General features: G+C 45.3%; 1 protein-coding gene across 1 annotated transcript in view; it reads right to left on the bottom strand.

The window, feature by feature from the left end:
• Window positions 1-19,662, bottom strand: part of MERTK (MER proto-oncogene, tyrosine kinase) — a 104,643-nt gene that overhangs the window by 74,823 nt on the left and 10,158 nt on the right. Inside the window, exon 2 of the mRNA XM_084900216.1 lies at window positions 6,402-6,804. Within this exon, the coding sequence (XP_084756342.1) occupies window positions 6,402-6,804 (403 nt within the window). The remainder of the gene's footprint in view (window positions 1-6,401; window positions 6,805-19,662) is intronic.

Here is a 19,662-nt window from a genome sequence, read left to right as displayed (position 1 = left end):
ATGTCCCAGGTATGTAACTTTTTGGGTAAAAGCTTTATTTTTGTCTTAAGAAAGCCATGTCCATTGTTTCTGTGCATCTAGGCTATCATACCTTTGAAATAAGCTGTAACCATCCTCAAGAGAACACATAATCTTGTTAACTATCCTGTAATCCAATCCCTGCTTGTTTCTCCCACCTCACCCCCAGCCTTCACGCAATCCTTCCTCTGTTCCTTCCTTAATTTCAAATGCCTAAAAAAAAGCTGTAAAACTGCCCTAGCTGGTTTGTCCCAGTGGATAGAAGGAAAAAAAAAAAAAGGGGGGGGGGGGGTGTTCGGCCTGTGGGTTCGATTCCAGCCAAGGGCACATGTCCAGGTTTCGAGCTCTATCCCCAGTAGGGGGTGTGTACAAGGCAGCCGATCAATGATTCTCTCTCATCATTGATGTTTCTATCTCTCTCTCCACTTTTCTTTAAAAAAAAAAAATATATATATATATATATATATATATATATATATATATATATATATGTATATATATATTAAAAAGCTGTAAAACTGTTATTCTTGGGATCATTTGAGATCTTGCTCCCCAGCATATGTTGTCAGTTTGGCTCAAATAAATGCTTATAAAAATTCTCAGAGTTCCAGTCAAGATGGCAGTATAGGTAAATGCAGTACTCAAATCCTCCCACAACCACATCAAAATTACAACTAAACTGCAGAACAACCATCACTCAGAACCACCTGAAGTCTAGCTGAACAGAAGTCCCACAACTAAGGAGATACAGAAGAAGCCATATTGGGACTCGTAAGAGGGGCAGAGACGTGGAACAGGCTGGTCCCCCACCCACTTGTGATGAATAAAAATCATGAGGGATACCTCGGATGATGTAGAGGTCCCTTTTTAGGATCAAGGGGTCCCAGGCCCACACTAGGCACCATAATCCAAGATTCCAGTAACAGGAAGAGAAGTCCCCATAAGTTCTGGATGTAAAAACCAGTGGGGATTGCATCTGAATGAGATGGAGGACTGTTGGGAATCCCAGATAGTCCTTTTAAAAGGACCCGCCAATGGATTCACTAGGACTCACTTGCACTGCTTTCCAGTGTTGGGGCAGCAGGGACATCGAGGGAAGAACTGAATGCCTGGCATCAGTGTGAGAGCAGAAGAGGCAGCTTTCTCCCAGACAGAAGTGCTGGCAGAGGTAACTGCCCTTTTTCTGGTTCCTCCCTGACAAAGCCAGCAGGTGGGAGCCATATCTGAGTCTCCATTCAACCTTGTCAACCCTGTTCTCCCCTACCCTGGTGATTCCCTGAGGCGTCATCCCCCCACAGCTCGAGGCCCACCTAAGCCACTTCCAGTGGTTTCCCATACAAATGGCCTCTCTTGGATCATGATTTGGACTTTCCTAAAATCTTTCAAACAAGTAGCATCTGGCCTCTGGGCATCCTCTATGTCTTGCTAAGTGACTCCAGGCCCCAAACTAGAGGCAGGCAGCAGCAGTTTGCAGCTTGCCTTCTCCTGGACACCTCTAAGCCCAACACAAAGTATTGATAGCAGCCATCTTCAGATGGCTTTGTAGCTTTTGCCAGGTGGCCCTGAGCAGGGCACAGGCAGTGGCTGGCCTTGGCCTGCAACTCCTTGGAGGCCCCAGAGCCAGTGAACCCAGTGGACAGTTTCAGATCACAGTAGATTATAACTCAGCCACCTTCACAAGTGACTCACTCAAGGCATGGACTTGGTGGGCACCAAAGCCCCAATGAAGTCAGCTTTGCTCTGTTGAGGTTAGCCCCTGTACAGTACAGTAGCTCTTTCGTGGCTGTCCCAGCTGGTCCTCTCAGCTAATAGGTCTGGGGGTCAATCCTTCTCAGTGAGGTGCCAACAGTAAGCAAGGCTCAACTACAAAGGGCACACAGAGCTCACATAAGGGTACGGGGGAGGGGGACAGCTGGAGCCCCTGGCTCAGGGTACTGTGGAGGCTGGCCACTAGGGCCTACAGAACACCTGTTACATAAAGCCACTCTACTAAGACCAGGAGACCTAGTAGCTCTACCTACTACATAGAAACAAACAGAGAAGCAGCCAAAATGAGGAGACAAAGAAACAGGTCCCAAATAAAAGAACAGGAGAACTATCCAGAAAAGGAAGTAAATGCAAGGCAAACAAACTAACAAATACAGAATTCAAAATAATGGTTATAAGGGTACTCAAGGAACTTAGTGAGAACTTCAATAGCATAAAACAAACACATGTGGAAAGCATAAAAAGAACCAGTCAGAAATGAAGAAGATAAAAAATATGAATAATAAAATGGCAATAAATAAATATGTAACAACTACTTTAAATGAAAATGGATGAAATGCTGCAATCAAAAGACATACAGTGACTGAATGGATAAGAAAACAAGACCCTTGCATATGCTGTCTACAAGAGACTCACTTCAGATCAGAAGACACACATGGGATAAATGTATGGAAAAAGATATTCTATGAAAATGAAATCAAACAAACAACAAGTTGAGGTAGCAATACTCATACCAGACAAAACAGACTTTAAAACAAAGGCTGTATAACAGGAGACAAAGGAGGACCCTGCAATTTCACTTTTGGGTATTTATCTGAAGAAACCCAAAACACTAAATCAAAAAGTCATATGGTCCTAGCTGGTGTGGCTCAGCGAACAGAGCATCAGCCTGTGGACTGAAAGGTCACCGTTTTGATTCTGGTCAAGGACACATGCCTAGGTTGTGGGCTTGATCCCCAGTGGGGGGTCTGAAGAGGCAGCTGATCAATGATTCTCTCTCATCATTGATGTTTCTGTATCTTCTTCTCCCTTTTCTCTCAAATCAATAAAAATATGTATTTTTAAAAAAGGACATACACACCCCTATGCTCACTGTAGCATTATTTACAATAGCCAAGATAAGGAAGGAACCTAAGTGTCCATCAATAGATGAATGAGCCCTAGCCAGGTTGACTTGGTGAACAGAACATTGGCCTGCGGACCAAAGGGTCCCAGGTAGATTCCGGTAAAGGGCACATACCTTGGTTGAGGATCCTCTCTGGCCTAGGCCCTGGTTGGGACACACGCAGGAGGCAACCAATCACTGTGTTTCTCTCACATCAATGTTTCTCTCTGACTTTCCCTTTCTCTTCTACTCTCCCTAAAAATCAATGGAAAAATATGTTCAGGTGAGGATTAAAAAAAGTAGATGAATGAATAAAGAATAAGTGGTATATATAAACAATGGAATATGACTCAGCCATAAAAAAAAAAAAAAACCACACGAAATCTTGCCATTTGCAACAACATGGATGGACATAAAGGGTATTGTACTGAATGAAATAAGTCAAAGGCAAATATTATATGTGGCATCTAAAAAGCAAACTAAATAAGCAAACAGAACAAGAACAGGCTCATAGATAGAGAACATTTTGATGGTTGTCAGATGAGAGGGGGTTGAGGGCTAGGTGAAAAGGTGAAGGGATTAAGAACGAATTGGTAGTTACAGAATAGTCATGGGGATGTAAAGTACAATGTAGAGAATATAGTCAATAATAATAACTCAGTATGGTGTCAGGGGGTACTAGATTTATTAGGGTGATCACTTAGTAAGTTATATAATGTTTAATTACTGGGTTTTAGACCTGAAACTAATATAATATTGTATGTAAACTGTAACTGAAAAATAAAAAAAAATATTTAAAGTTAGACAAATTCTCTACAGGTTTGAATGTTTCTTAAGTCACATATTCATGTCAGAAAGAGCTTAGCAATGGTGTGGGGAGAAGGACTCTGTGCTGGCATTACTTATTAGCAAGTCCACGTCCATTGTATCTATAGCACAGGACAGCTTTTTCACAAATAATTCTGTGCTACTCTAGAGTCTAGACAACCAAGGAAAGGTCCCATCCTGAAGGAGGGTCGGGTGGGCTGGAGACAAGGAGTGGAATCCGAGGCCCGCCCTGTCCCCAGCACAGACAGCAGGCACAGTCTCCATGCAGGCTCCACAGGAGAGGCTGAGTTCAGAACAGCAACCTAAGCATTCCAACAACTGAGGAACAATTCCAGAAAAAGTGCAGACTCAAGAAAATTCCCAGTTCTGGAGATATGTGTCTTCCCTCACCAGACCCCACGGTGGGCAGCACAGTGGGAGAGAAAAGACCCAATCAGGCGCTTCACCAGGAATATCATGACTCTGAGGTCAATCAGAATAGCACTGGACTCCGCAAGAACAAATCTGGGAGTGAAAAGGCAGGAGTACATCAATGACTTTCAAGTGACAATAGGACATTATTTTCCTCTTGAATTCTGCATCAGGCCAAACTACTCAAGGTCAGGTCAGGGAAAACATGGCATTTTCAGAGATGCAGGTCCTAGGTGGCTACTGGAGGATGGGCTTAATGCCAAGTGAGGGAGTGAAAGCAGGGGCTTGGGCTCCCGGGAGCAGGGGCTGGGAGTCAGAGGGGTGAGGGTCCCCACGAGGAGCACAAAAATGGCTCAATTGGATCCCAGACCAGAGCAGGAGAGGGGACGGCTCTAGGGCAGGCGTCGCCAAGCAAAAGGTCAGAGCTGATAAAGTTGTCACTTTCCAAAGAAATGCCTGTCTTCCTGTAGAGTTTCGAGAAGAATGTGTAATTGACACGTAGAAAATTAAACAAACAGGCAAGAAAACAATTTTAATATCAGGAAAATAAAAATTCTAAGAAATAAACCTGATTACCATCTATGACATGATTCAGCTGCAAACAGCATTTATATGGCCCCAATAATGTGAGCTGTGGGTACTGATTCACCCCAGCTGTGAGTAACACTCTATTAGATTACCATACATCTGGGGCCTGGCACACACACACACAACCCAAGCACCAAATGTCTCTGGAAAGATACTCAAGGAATGGGTGACTCAGATACCCATTGGCAGAGATTTGGGGGTTGGGATGGGAGAGAGAAATTTGAGAATTGAAATGTTCTACGACATGAATTCCCTGCTTTAAAAAAGGTATAAAAGTCCCATGAGATTCTGGTCAAATAGAAACATGTGACCCACGTAGAACCACAGGACCCATACAGATTGTGACCGTGGCGTCTAGACAGGAACCACCTGGGCACACCACAGGGCCAGCAGCTGCAGAGCCGTGACAGCAGGGCTGCCTCGCCTGGGCTGGCCCCGGGACAACATCCTAAAGGGACACACAGCGCCCCTCTGTCCCTGGGAGCTGCCCAGCTGGGCCGGACTGCTCAGAAATGGCTCATTCATAGCAGCTAAGCTCTAGGGCCTCTTGAAAGAAATACATAAAGGACACATGTTGTACATTTCCACTTATATGAGGTCCTTAGAGGAGAGAAATAGAAAAATGAGCATAGACTAGAGGTTACCAGCAGCTGGGAAGAAGGATGGGGAGTTTGAATTTCCTGGGCAAGGAGTCTCTGTTTAGAAATGATGGTGGTGATGGCTGCACCACAATGTGAATGTACTTAGTGCCAATGATGTGTACGCTCAAAAAGGGCTAAAATGGTCACTTTTATTTGTGTACATGTTACCATGAAAATAAAAATGAAAGAAACATTTTCTTAAATAAACACAACGATGCACTGGTAGGTATCCTGTCACAGATCAAATGGTGCAGGTGGAAAGCCATGGTCACCTGTGTGCAGAGCCTTGTATGCATTGAGCTGAAGGAAGTCTTCTGATTATGAAGCAAGTCACAGAGTGTCAGAGGTCTGGGGCTAATAATAACGTTTCCAGTTGATGGTTTGACTTCAGAGATTATGACCTTTTTTTCTATACGTTTTGCTGCTTTCCCATGTACAGTCCCATTTCAGGGCTGCCAGAAGCAGCACGTGTGCGGCCCCCCCAGGACAGCTGCAGGCAGGGGCCTATCAAACACCCACTGCTCAGGGCCCAAGGAACCCACTGGGATACAAACTGACCTTTACATCTTCACACACAAAAACCCACTAAGAAAGCAAAGTCCTCCAGCTTCAGTGATGGGAACCACCACAAGTCCCTCGACTGCACAGAAAACAAACCACAAAAACGTTCCCTTCGCCACAAATCGTAGGTCACTAGGTCCGCGGGGCCTACTGGCCACAGGAGCACCAGCTCCTGTTTTTGCTGAGAGCTGCCTCCCAGTCCCTGGGCCCTGAGGGCCGGTGCCCCCTGGGATGCTTTGCTGGGAGGGAGCCCTGGGCGGGCTGCCACCCCTACACCAGACCTGAGAGCTAACTATATTCCAGTGGGGCTACGATCAATGGAAAGAGACCCACCGTGCAGACTCTTGGGTATTAAACTACACCCTGAATGCACCTGTGGAGCTGCACAGGCAGAAAACAAGCCTGATTTGTATTGTGGAGGCACTTGCTTTTGAACCGTAGTCACAGCGTATCATTTAGATAGGAAGAGGGAGAACACCTACCTGAAGGATGCGATCACTGCTGTGACTTCATCATCGGGGTAAAAGTGAGTGACGGCGTGATGCGCCCCACGCAGTTCCTTCCCATCCTTCCACCAAGAAATATGGGTGTCCTGGTACGTGTTAGGTATGCTGATGGAGCAATTGAACTTGACATCATTGTGTTCAGATGGCATTATGTGGCCAACCGTGTGATTAAATGCAAGAGGCGGCAGGCGCTTGGGCCTGGCCACCGTCGCGCTGGGAAGGGCTGCATTTCCTCTGCGGAGTCTTCTGGGAGGGACTGGTGACACCACCACCGAGGGCTGGGCCCCCGGGGAGAGGGGAAAGGAGGATGGCAGCAGGTCAGCCAGGCCGGTGGGGACCGGCAGGCGGGGCGTGGTCTCTTCCCTCACTTCAGCGAGAGCTGCAAAACAGAACAACGATTTTTAGCTTTTTAGGTACTGGGGTTGCCCTAGTGGTCAACAGACTCATTAGTTAACAGAGCCAAATATCATCAGTACAACGATTGAAATTTCTTTTGAGAGCCAAATATTTTAGACTTAAACTTCTTCTAATGCCACTTCTTCAAAATAGACTCGCCCAGGCCGTGGTGTTTTGTGGAAGAGCCACACCCAAGGAGCCAAAGAGCTGCATGTGGCTCTCAAGCCACAGCTTGCTGACCACGGCCCTAGCTGGTTTGGCTCAGTAGATAGAGTGTTGGCCTGCGGACTGAAGGGGTCCTGGGTTCGATTCGGGTCAAGGTCATATGTCCGGGTTTCGGGTTCAATCCTCAGTTGGGGGGCATGCAAGAAGCAGCCGATCAATGATTCTCTTTCTCATCATTGATGTTTCTATCTTTCTTTCCTTCTCTGAAATCCATAAAAATATATTTTATAAAAAAAAAAGTCAGGGTAACATGCAACTCCCCTCCCCTTTTTTTTGACCCCTCAGGGTACAAACCAAATGCTCTGGGCTCTAGGACAGAGACCACAAATTCCTTCATTGTTATTGTCAGCATGTTAATTGTTGACTATTAACTATCCTGTACCCACCTAAGTAAAGGAACTACGGTATGTGCCTATACTTTTACTCTTTATACAATTCTAGAGGTTTCCCTGCTTTGCTTTCTCCCACCTCTCTAGTCTCTCACCAATGAATTTCATGTAACCCACCTACATCCCCTCCTTTGATTCTAATGTATAAAAATAGATGAAAAACCTCCATTCTTGGGAGCATTATCCCAATCTATTGAGATTTTGTTTCCTGGCAATTGTCGACAGTTTGGCTCAAATAAATTCATAAGATTCTTTATAGTTTTGAATGCTTTTATGTTAACATTACGCAATATACTCCCCCCTGTCGGGTACAAGAAACTGTCCTCTGCCTTCAAGGTTTTTCTAGCCAGACTAATAATCAAATAGACACAAGGCATATTAATGAGACAATAATCAAATTTAACACATACATATGTATGGGAACCCGCATACCTGAGAGAGTCAGAGACCCCATGTGCACAAGGTGCAGAGACAGAAAGAGAACAAGGGTATGTGAGGCCCCCTGAGCTAGGGAGGAGGTGAGGTGCCTTGGGGGTTTCAAAGGGTCATTGCAGGGCAATAAGAGCACATGTTTAGTAAATAGAAGTTTGTCCTGCCCCCTAGAGACAGGCTATGGCTGATAACTTCTTATTATGGGCAAAGCCCTAATTCAAGTTCTTCTGTATAGTGTAGGGAGGGCAGAAGTTTCCCTGAAGCCAACAGGGGGCTAAAGTTGCCTTTAGCAACAATCCACATACCACAGAGGCACAGCTAGGAGCCTCCTTCTGAACCACACACCCCAATGAAGGAGATTTTTTTGTGACTCATGCCAAGTGCTTCATACCCAACTCAACAGCATGGCAGGAAGGGATGGCACCTGAGATCACTGTCGATCTGCCCAGTCACAAGAGTGTCCCACTATCTGGCCAACAAGCCTGGGAAGCTGCTACTGGTCACCAAGAGACCCATCTCGGGGTGGGGGTGGGGATCAAAGTGTGCTCATGCCACCTTGGAACTTCTAGCAAAATGCTTGCCAGTTGGGTGCCAAAACCGGTTTGGCTCAATGGATAGAATGTCAGCCTGCGGACTGAAAGGTCCCGGATTCGATTCCGGTCAAGGGCATGTACCTGGGTTGCAGGCACATCCCCAGTAGGAGGTGTGCAAGAGGCAGTTGATCGATGTTTCTCTCTCACCAATGTTTCTAACTCTCTATCCCTCTCCTTTCTTCTCTGTAAAAAAAAAAAAAAAAAAAAAAAAAAAAAAAAAAATCAATGAAATATATTTTTAAAAAAATGCTTGCCAGCTGGAATGGATCTAGAAACATTTTCATTTAATCTGGCTCAAAATTATTTCTAAAAATAGAGGCTCATAATAGTTGCTTTTAGCTTTTAGCTTTTTTAATGGCATTTTTTGAGCATATGTTCTATGCTGGTTGTTATGTGTTCAAACATGTTTGCCACAATTCTGGTGAAACAGGCAGGTAGGTGAAGCAGGTCTGCTCCAGGGCTGTGCCTCCTGTCACATTAATATGTCACACCCTCCTGGGCTCCTGAGTGCGGGTGTGCAGAGCAGGGTGGTTGCGGCGAGGGCTGTGCCAAATTCAGTGAATAAGGATGCACAAGCCAGACTGGACTTTGGGTGGTGAACACACAATACAATATACAGATGATGTATTACAAAACTGTACACTGGAAACCTATCTAATCTCATTAACTAATGTTACCCCATACATTCAATAAAATAAAAAATAAAAAAAAACACAAAATAAAAAATAAAAAAAACACAAGAAAAAATAAATACAATTTAAAGAAAGAATACATAGCAATAACTAAAACTTGTAATTCACATCACTAGCAAATAATTTCTAGCATAAGTGTCCAGCTAATAAAGAAAAGGAAAAAAAACTACCCAGCTAAGCACTTATTTGGCTAATGGAGCTACTACAAGCGGGAGATGGGAGGACAGAAGGAGACTTCCGAGAATGTATTCCTCTGGCCTCTTCCCTGCCGAGTCCCTCAGGACTGCACACACACTGCGACTGAAGGCCACAGCTCTGCTCACTGAGTCCTGTCCACACGCCTTTCTCCCACCAGGTGCACTCTCAGGGAATGCCCCCGGGTGAATGCCGGGTGGAGGAGAAGAGGTTTCACTGGAAGGAATCAAGAACATTCACTGCTGGTCCCTACACGGAGGTCGCAGTGGGGGCAGGGCCCTCTGCCTGTGTGGTGGAGGGCAGTGGGGGCCAGCCTGGGCGGTCAGCCTGACGGATGAGTGTGTGCTGGGCTGCAGTGTTCATCCACTCCAGGGAGAGGAGGTCGGGGTGACTGGACCACAAGCCTGATGCAGTGTGGGCCTGTGCTCTCAGTAGGAGAAGGCAAGCCCAGTGCCTGGGTCCCATCCAGACCCCGTCTTTCTCTGGTTTGAGGTGCTTTCTGCAGCAATGAATGCTCCTGCTATTTACTAAGCCACGTGCACTCTGTTCTACAGGCTCCGAAGCCCTCCGGCCCACCTCTGCCTCTTCCATCGGCAAACTGTTTGCCAGCTCACTGAGTTCCAGCGCCCTAGGGAGTGGGGGGCTTTCTCCAAATCCGCATTTTTTCTTTTTCTTTAAATATATGTCCCTTTAATAGAGGGCGAAAAGTGGGGCAAGGAAAGCAAATGACACTTTCTTGGATTTGTTTAATTTATTTGAAAACATTTGACCTTTCTAATTTATAAAGATAACACAGTGTGTTGTGAAGAATTTAAATATAGGGTATTCCCCTCCCCTCACCACCCCAGCCCCCAATGTATACACAACAGACTAATGGACTGCAGCCAACCTGATGCAGTCCTGGGCCGGCTCTAACATGGAATGGAAACTTTGAACCCTGACTGTGCTTCTAGCTTTACTGAAACTGCACCTACACTTCTAGGACTGCACTCAGGGAAATGAGACTTTGGACACCCAAAGATATAATTCCCTGCAAATAAATCACTCATTCTGTGCGACTCTCAGAAAATTCTTTCTCTCCAGATATCATAAGGACTCTGCCCCCACCCCCCAGTGGGGAAAACGACACTCCGCTTTGCCCAGTACCAGTGGCAGGAGGACTGGAGCAGTGGTTGGCCAGCAGCTCTGCAGTTGGGACCCCCAGCCCCTCACACTGAGACATGTCCTCAGGGGAAGTGCTTCAGCCTGTTCCCCTGACAGGTGACGGTCCCTCGTGGATGGAGGTGATGGATGACAGGACCGCAGCGCACTGTGCAGGTCCCGGCCTGTGTGGGAGTGAGCGCCTGGATCACCAGGGAGGGTGTGTGTTAGACAAGGCACAGAGAACGGCAACACGGGAGCCGGGTAACTGCCGGCCAAAAGTGAGAGGAAAAATATACTTCCAGCCTCCGGCCAAAGAGTCCGGGCTCTGAGGAACCTGTGTAAGGCTGGCCTCCACACTCTCTCCTGGCTGAGTTCCCTAAGTTCCCCTGAAGACTCGGATCTCAGCCCACGGAAGGTGCAGGAAGCCGCCGCTGCTGAAGGCATGGGGCCCAGAGCAGCAGGTGCCATGGCTGCGCTGAGCGGACTCCTGGCCCTGGAGCCTGGGGAGATGGAGTGCCCTCGGGTGTCCGATGCCCTCAGGCCGCTTTCCAGTCCCGTGAACTGAGTGGTGGGATGAGGGCGGGACTGAAGCGCCCACCTAAGGGGCTTCTGGCCTGCTCTTTCTCAGACAGCAAGGTGGGCAGAGGCAGGAGCACAACTCTCTGAAGTTCAGCCCTAGCATCAGTGGGGGAGACCAGGGAGAGGGATGTTGAGGGGGCGCTGCAGGAGGGAGGGGTATCTTTGAACTCCCAGGGGTTCTCTGCCTCACGGGTGGAACGGATGAGCATAGAGCAGGATGGCAGATGGGGGTGGGTGCTGCCCGGTGCCCCAAGCTTGCTGCCTGCCAGGCTTTGCTGTCTAGCAGCCCTGCAGTGCAGTAGAGAGGCCCCTTCTGGGGTGGATCAGTGTTTACAGAAAGGCTTGAGGCCTCTGGAATCCCATTTTTGTCTGCACCCCAGCCCCCGGAGAGAGACAGTGCCTGGATGGGTGTCTGCCATTGCATCTTGTCCCTAGGCCATTCCCCTGTCCCAGTTTAAGGACTCCTCCCCCAGCCCCTCTGGCTGAAGCCAAACCCAGAACAAACTTTCTACTCAGTGTTGTTTCATTTTATGCAAAAGCCAAGAATTCTCCCCTGATAAAGAACAGTGACAATAATGTATGAGAGAAAGCTTTCTAAAAACCTTCAACCTGAGATCACGTAACCCCAGGTGCCCAAGTGGCAGCTGGAGAGATTAAGCTCAGTCGCCTGGAGTGAGCTGGCCTGACAGGGGCTTCAAGGTAAAGGAGTGTGGGCTGCCTGAGCCTGAGGGGGCACCACTGCCTGAGTTGGCAGGGCTGCCAGTGAGGACCCGGTGGGATGCCTGCACAGTGAAGACAGAGACAAAGCACGGTGCTGGCATCAGATTTCCCCCAGGAGCCCGGCAGGCTCGGGGCTGCCAGATAAAAGAAAACACGGATGCCCCAGTGCCTGGCGTTTCAGATCTGTCATGACGGGGTGGGATGATATACTGAGTCAAATAAATCTAACTTAGTATCAGTTTGCAAAAATAGTCCCAGGGGTTCGCTGTTGGCCCTCACAGGTTAGGGCAAGAGCGGGTCTGGGGGCACACAGGAACCACAGCACACCCATTAGGCCATCCCACCGCTCTCTGAGACCTCACCTGGAACTGTGAAGTGCTGGGACCTCTGAGCACAGCCCACTTGCCACGTTGGCTTAAAAAAAACAAAAACAAAACCAAAAAAAGAGCAGAGTCCCACCTGAGCCTCTCACCAGGCCTCCTGCACACACGTCAGCAGTGGGAGCTTTTAGGCAGCTCCTCATCGTCCCCTTCAGCCTGAACTCCACTTTTTGGCGTGGACATTTTCTCGATAGAAGTGCTTTGCAAAGAAAGCTCCCCAAGCTGGCTGCAGTCCCCAGTCCTTTCTGCAACTAGAAGAGAGTGTCCCGGAACTGACTGAACTCCCCCCCTCACCCCACCCCCGACCTTCAAGCTCTCACACCAGCAGAACACCAGCATCTCCAGAGGAGGTTTTTAAAGCTCTGATCCTGGGCTTCACGCGCAGCTGGAGTTCAGTGGCCAGCGGTGCAGCTGGCATCAGGCTTTTAGGAAATTTCTTCTAGTGATTCTATCATGCCGCCAGGACCAGCTCCCCTGCTCCAGGGAATGAATCAATCACCTTGGCTTGGGCATGCCTGAGGGTCCGGCCGGAGAATCCCCATGCAGAACCAGGTTTGAACACAGACGGCTTAGGAGTGTGGTGAGTATAAGAACTTGTGTCAGCTGGGCAAGGAGTAGCCTCAGGTCAGCCCCACGGAGGCCAGAGGACCTTGTGCAAGTCACCTGCCCATCTGAGACTCCGCCTCCTCATTATAAGGTCAGACAGGTGTCACCTACGCATGTTTCAGAAGTGAGAGCAGAGTATGCATGTAGAACACTGTGCACAGACATGCAATAAATGGCGACTATTTCAGCAGTGACTATTTCAGAATGTGAAACACCCGATCTGCCTTATTTCAAAGGTGCCACTAGTCATGCATGGATTATCAATGCTGAACACATGGAACCGATTATGCCTCAGGCTATTCAGTCTTCAGTGAAACAGGAGTATGTGTTTATTTAAGCAGGGCTTCCTCCTCCTCCCCCTGGCAGCACACCAAGTGTCAGAGAGGCTCTGACGGAACGCTTTCTGGCCCGGGGCCTGAAGCAGCTCCCCGTGGGAGTCTGCGGCTCCTTCTCCCCAAGGGCCAGCATGGCCTTCCCAAGTCCCAGGAGCGACTCTCAGGCTCCGAGTTTATTTCCTCCACAAACCACACCCAACACGTATGCCCTGGCTCACAAACACCTGAATTCCTAGTAACAAAAAGTCATTCTTTTAAAGAAATAGTATTTCCTTTTAAAATCTTGGGAAGACCAGACACCTTAGCAAGAATAGTCTGTCTTTCCTAAGTGACAGAGGCAAAGAATTGCCTCTAAAAACAGATGAATTTTTTTCTGTCTCTCCCACAAAAACACCAGACATCTATCTATACAATGGAGGAATCTGCAAATTAGCCGGGATGCTGTAACATCACAACTGAACAGCAGGGACCTGAGGCTGCAAGGCGCCTGGCTGGGGTGAGGGACCTCAGGCCGCACCCCCTGACCCCATGAGGCTTGACGGGGAACCTCAGGCTGTGCCCCCCACCCAGAGGGGCTTAACGGGGGTGGGGCCGGCCTGGTCTGGGTCTCACCCAATAGAGGTGGGGTGGGCAGGGTCTGGGGCTCCTGCGGTTTTTGAAGTGTGTGGGTGGTGGGCAGGGACTTGACTATAGATCCTGCAGAGCACTCCAGACTCTGACAGGAGGGAGATTTTTATATACATTTTACTCATTTTCTTTCATCTCTGACACTTCTATTACAGAGAAAGGGAAATAGCAATTTAAAAATATTTCCTCTAATTAATTCCCTTTTAATGTGCATGAATTTCATGCACTGGGCCACTAGTTATATATATAACAACATTCTTTTCAAAACCCTGAAAATTGGAGAGGAGGAAGACTGACAAAGGACCTCGGAACTTAAGAACACCATAGAGAAGAATTCCCTGAATTTTCCTTCTGGGAAATGTTAATAGGCAGAGACCAAAAAAAACAAACATACAAACAAACCCAAGCAAGTCTGTTCTCTCCAAGGGCCAGGAAAGGGGTAACTCAACAAGACAGAAGACTTTTAGATAATAAACGGCTCTCCTCTTGGCCCACAATCTATGGCTCCATCCTGCGAGGCCAGCAAAGATCAAGTGGGGAGCCCGGACTTCCCCCTCACCAGGCTGTGGAGGGGTGACAGCAGTCCCCCTGGGTGGTATCAGAGAGGGCCAAGTGGAGAGCTGGGCTTTCATCCCCACTGGCTGGTGCTAGTCAAGACCAAGTAGGGAGCTTGAACTTCCACACCCACTTGGCATGAGGCATCCTGCCTTGACCTCCCTGGGTGGTTATCAGAGGAGGCCTAGTAGAGTCAGGGCTTTCCCCACTGCCCAGAGAGGGCATTCCCTCTCCCCAGCCCTCGGATGTCATGGGAGGATGGGTAGGGAACAGTCAGAAGGTAACGAGGCTCTCCTACACCTCCCAGCCAGGGAGGCAGCAGTGGAGGCCTTGTAATTAGCCAGACGCCCACCCCACCTGTGACCAGCAGAGGCGAGGACGCTCCCACACTCAGATGTCAAAGGAGGCTGAGCTGGGACCTATGCTGCCTCCACCAGGCAGTGAGAGGCAGCGTAACCTCCTTCCCTACCAGAGCAGGTCAGAGGAAACCAGATAAAATAAAAGACTTAAATACGAGCCAAAGTCTTATAATACCCCAAATTTCTAGGTTTTAATAAAAAATTTTGTCTCAATGAAATATCAACACCAAGACAACAGAAAATTACCTGAAAATTGTTGTTGTTGTTGTTAATTTTCATCCAAGAATATTTTCCCCATTGATTTTTAGAGAGAATGGAAGAAAGGGAGGGAGGGAGTGGGGAGCAGAGAGAGAGAAAAACACACACACATTAACTGGGGCCAGGAATCAAACCCGTAACCCAGGTACTCGCCCTTGACTGGAAATTGAACCCACACTCTTTGTTGGACAGGCCAACACTAGTCTAACCACTGACCTACATCAGCCAGGGCAGAAAGTTTTTAAATGAATTATAAAAATACTCCAACAAACAATTATGAACATGAAATAGAGGAGGGAAAAATCTCAGCAAAGAAATAGAAGACATAAAAAGAACCAAATGGAAATTTTTTAATGGAAAAATACAATAGTCAAAATAAAGAAACAACTCAATGGGTGGACTCAAACCATAATGGAGGGACAAAGGAAAGATCAGTGAACTGAAAGATAAAACATCAGAAAAGTATCCATTCTAAACAGAAAGAAGAGACTGAAAAATAATGAACAGTCTCTGGGAGCAGTAGGACTATTATTAAAGACCTAACACTTGTATTATCTGAGTCCCAGAAGGAGAAGAGGGAGGGCAAGGTTGAAGAAATGTTGGCTGAAAACTTTCCAAACCTGTCAAAAGATATACATCTACAGAATCAAACATCTGAACGAATCCAAAATAAGACACACTCCAAAAATATCAATGCCAAGCTACATCATAGCCAAACTTTTAACTACTAAAGACAAAAAAAAAAAAAAAAAAAAAAAAAAAAGGCATTTGAAAGCACACAGAGAGATGGAAAACTATGAGAATCTGTCCTCAGAAGACTGATGCTAAAAGAACTTCTCTACAAAGAAAGGAAATAATGAAAGAAAGAAACTTGAGTCATTAGAAGGAAGGAAAAATCATAAAAATCAATAAAAAATATTGGTCAAGCCCTGGCCAGTGTGGCTTAATCGGCTGGGAATTGAACCGCAAATGTTAGGTGCGCAGGGACTTGATTCCCAGTCAGGGCATACAAGCATGTTGCAGGTTGGATCCCCAGGCAGGGCTCATTGATGAGTGCGCTGAGACAATCAATCAATGAGTCTCATATTGATTTCTCTCCCTCGCTCTTTCTTTCTCTCTCACCCTCTTCCCCCTTCTCTTTCCCTCTCTTCATCTCCCTTCCTTGCTAGCTCTCCCTCATCAATGAAAAGCATATCCTCAGGTTAGGATTTAATAAATAATCATAAAAATAAAAAAATAAAAAATAAAATAAAATAAAAGGAGGTAGGTTTTCTACATTTCATTTAAACTGCTAAAACATCAACACCTAAATATTATAGGTAAATGATCAAAATATACTTATTAAAAGACAGATATTGGCAGAATAGAGTAAAAAATATGACCCAATTATCTGTTGTCAGGCCAGCTGTGTCCCCTGGTTGAACAACTGGTCGAACTTCTGGTCAAGGGGACAATTTGCATATTAGCCTTTTGTTATATAGGATAGGCAAGTTGAACACAAAAGCATAGAAAAAGATATCACGTAACCAGTCATCAAAAGAAAGCAGGATGGTTATATTAATATCAGATAAAGTAGTTTCAAGGTAAAGAAAATTATCAGAGGTAAAAAGGCACTTTACATAATAATAAAATAGTCACTCTACCAATAAGAAATATCAGTTAAATGAATACAGCCAGCCCTCTGTATCTGTGGGTTTCATATCCATGGATTCAACCAATTGTGGACTAAAAACATTCAGGGAGGAAAAAAAGGTTCCTTGCTGCTGAACACGTGCTATGTAGTTGAACCTATGATGACTGCATCAGTACTGAACATATACAGACTATTTTTCTCATTATTCCCTAAATAATACAGTATAAGAAGTATTTACAAGCATTTGCATTGTGTTAGGTATTGTATGTAATACAGAGAAGATTTAAAGTAGATGGGATATCTGGTTGGTGTTGCTCAATGTTTAGAGCATTGGCTGCCCACCAAAGAGTCTTGGTTCGATTCCAGGTCAAGAGCATGTATCTGCGTTGCAGGTTCACTTCCCACCCGGTCAGGGTGTGTGCAACCTATCAATGTTTCTCTCTCTCTCTCCCTCCCTCCCCACCTCCCTTCTATTCTCTCTAAAAAGAAGTGGAAAAAAATATCCTCAGGTATAGATTAAAAAATAAAAATAAACAAAGTATAAGGGATGATGTGTGAAGATTATATGCAAATGCTACATAATATAAAGGACTTGAGCCTCCATGCATTTCAGCATACTAAGGGAGGGGGCAGTTGTAAAACCAATGCCCCATGGATATTATGGGATGACTATACATACCAGAGTAAAGAGATGCAAAATATGTGAAGCTGAAACTGATAGGATTGAACAGAGAAATTAAAAAAAAAAAAAAATCAACGATTATAGTTGGAGACATACAACATCTCTCTCTCAACAACTGATCAAAGACTGGGCAGAAAATAAGCAAGGACACCAATTCTAGTCCACTTTGATCAGTTGTTGAGAGAGAGATGTTGTAAGTCTCCAACTATAATCGTTGTGCCAGGAGGTCAAGGCACATGCCCAGGTTGTGGGTTTAATCCCCTGCCTAAAAATGAGTCTCTCTCATCATCGATGTTTCTATCTCTCTCTCCCTCTTCCTTCCTCTCTGAAAGCAATAAAAATAATATTTTAAAAAAGACACAATAAAATGGAAAAATACTGTGTTCCTGGATTAAAAGAATCCATATAATTAAAATGGCCACATTTCCAAGCAATATACAGATTTAATGCAATCCCCATCAAAATTCAAATGACATTTTTAAAATCCTCACCTGATTGATTTTTGAAGAGAAGAAGGGAGAGAAAGAGAGAGACATTGATGTGTGAATGAAAAACATCCATCAGTTGCCTCCAGTACACTCCCTGACCTGGGATCGAATCTGAAACCTAGGTATGTATCCTGACTGGGAATCAATTGTGCAACCTTTTTGGTGCATGGGAAGACACTCCAAACAACTGAGCCACCTGGCCAGAGCCCAAATGACATTTTTTAAAGAAACTGAACAAAAAATAATCAGATTTGTATGAAACAATGCAACACCCTGAATAACTAAAGCAAACCTGAGAAAAAAGAACAAAGCCAGAGGTATCCTAACTTCAAACTACACTACAAAGCAGTGATAATCAAACAGCATTATATTGGCTGAAAAAAACAGACACCCAGGCCAATAAAACAGAATTGAGAGCCCAGATCTAAATAAAAATGTTTATGGGCAAATAATGTTTTAGAAAGGAGCCAAATACATATAATGGAGAAATGAAAGCCTCTTCAATAAATGGTACTGGGAAAACTGGAGAGTCACAAGAAAAAAAAAAAAAAAAAGAAAAAAAAAAAGAAACTAGAATACAGTTTGTCTCCATACACAAAAAATAACTCAAAGTGGATCAAAGACCTAAATATAAGAACTGAAACAATAAATTACATAGAGTAATACATAGGTACTAAACATATGGACCTCGGTCTTAGACAAGATTTGATGAACCTTGGTCTTAGACAAGATTTTATGACCTCAAAGGCAAGGGAAGATAAAGCAAGCAAAAATAAACGAATGGAACTATATCAAACTAAAAAGCTTCTGCACAGCAAGAGAATCTGCCAACAAAACAAAATGGCAACCAACTTAATGGGAGAAGACATTTGAAGCTATTCAGTTCTGTGAAGGGATTAATATAAAAAATATATTCAAAAAGAAAAAAAAACCTCACACAACTCAGCAACAAACAATCCAATTTAAAAAATGGGCAGAGGACCTGAACAGACACTTCTCCCAAAAAGACATATAAATGTCAAGAGATATATAAAAATATGCTCAATTTCATTAGCTATGCAAATGAAAACTACAGTGAGAGACCACCTCACACCTGTTCGCATGGCTATAATCAATAGGTCAAGTAATAGTAAGTGTTGGAAAGGTTGCAAAGAAAAAGGAACATGTAATACAGTCGCTATGGAAAACAGTATGGAGGTTCCTCAAAAAATTAAGAATAGAATTACCATATGATCCAGCAAACTCTCTTCTGGGTATCTACCTGAAAATTTCGAAAATATTTGCAAAGATATGTACTCTTATATTCAGTACAGCATTATGGTGGCCAAGACATGGAAACAACCGAAGTATCTTTTAATATATGATTGGATAAAGAAAATGTGGTACATATATATACAATGGAATATTACTCAGTCATAAGAAAAGATTAAATACTGCTCTATAAAACAACATTGATGGACCTTGAAAATATCATGCTAAGTGAAATGTGTCAGACAGAAAAAGTTAAGAACCATGTACTTTCACTCCTACATGGGATATAAAACTGAAAGCAACAAATGAACAAACAACAACAAAACTCAGACACAGACAACAGTATGGTGGTTACCCGAGGGAAAGGGGGGAAAAGGAGTAGTAAGCGGTAAAGGGAGCCAAATATATGACGATAGAAGAGGACTTGACTTTGGATGGTGAGCACACAATGCAATATACAGATCACATATAATAAAAATGTACACTTGAATCCTATTAACCGATATTACCCCAATCTATACTAATAAAAGGGTAATATGCTAATGAGATCTGATAGACCTGATGTCTTCCGGATGTCCTCCCTCCCCCCACCCCTCACCCCTGCCATGGTGGGGCGGAGGCAGAGGTGGTTAGGGGCAATCAGGCTGGCAGGCAGAGGCGGTTAGGGGCGATCAGGAAGGCAGGCAGAGTTGTTAGGGG

The sequence above is a fragment of the Pipistrellus hanaki genome (genome assembly GCF_964339955.1).
Source record: "Pipistrellus hanaki genome assembly, chromosome: 12".
Classification (NCBI taxonomy): domain Eukaryota; kingdom Metazoa; phylum Chordata; class Mammalia; order Chiroptera; family Vespertilionidae; genus Pipistrellus; species Pipistrellus hanaki.
This window is presented reverse-complemented; position numbering and strand designations above follow the sequence as displayed.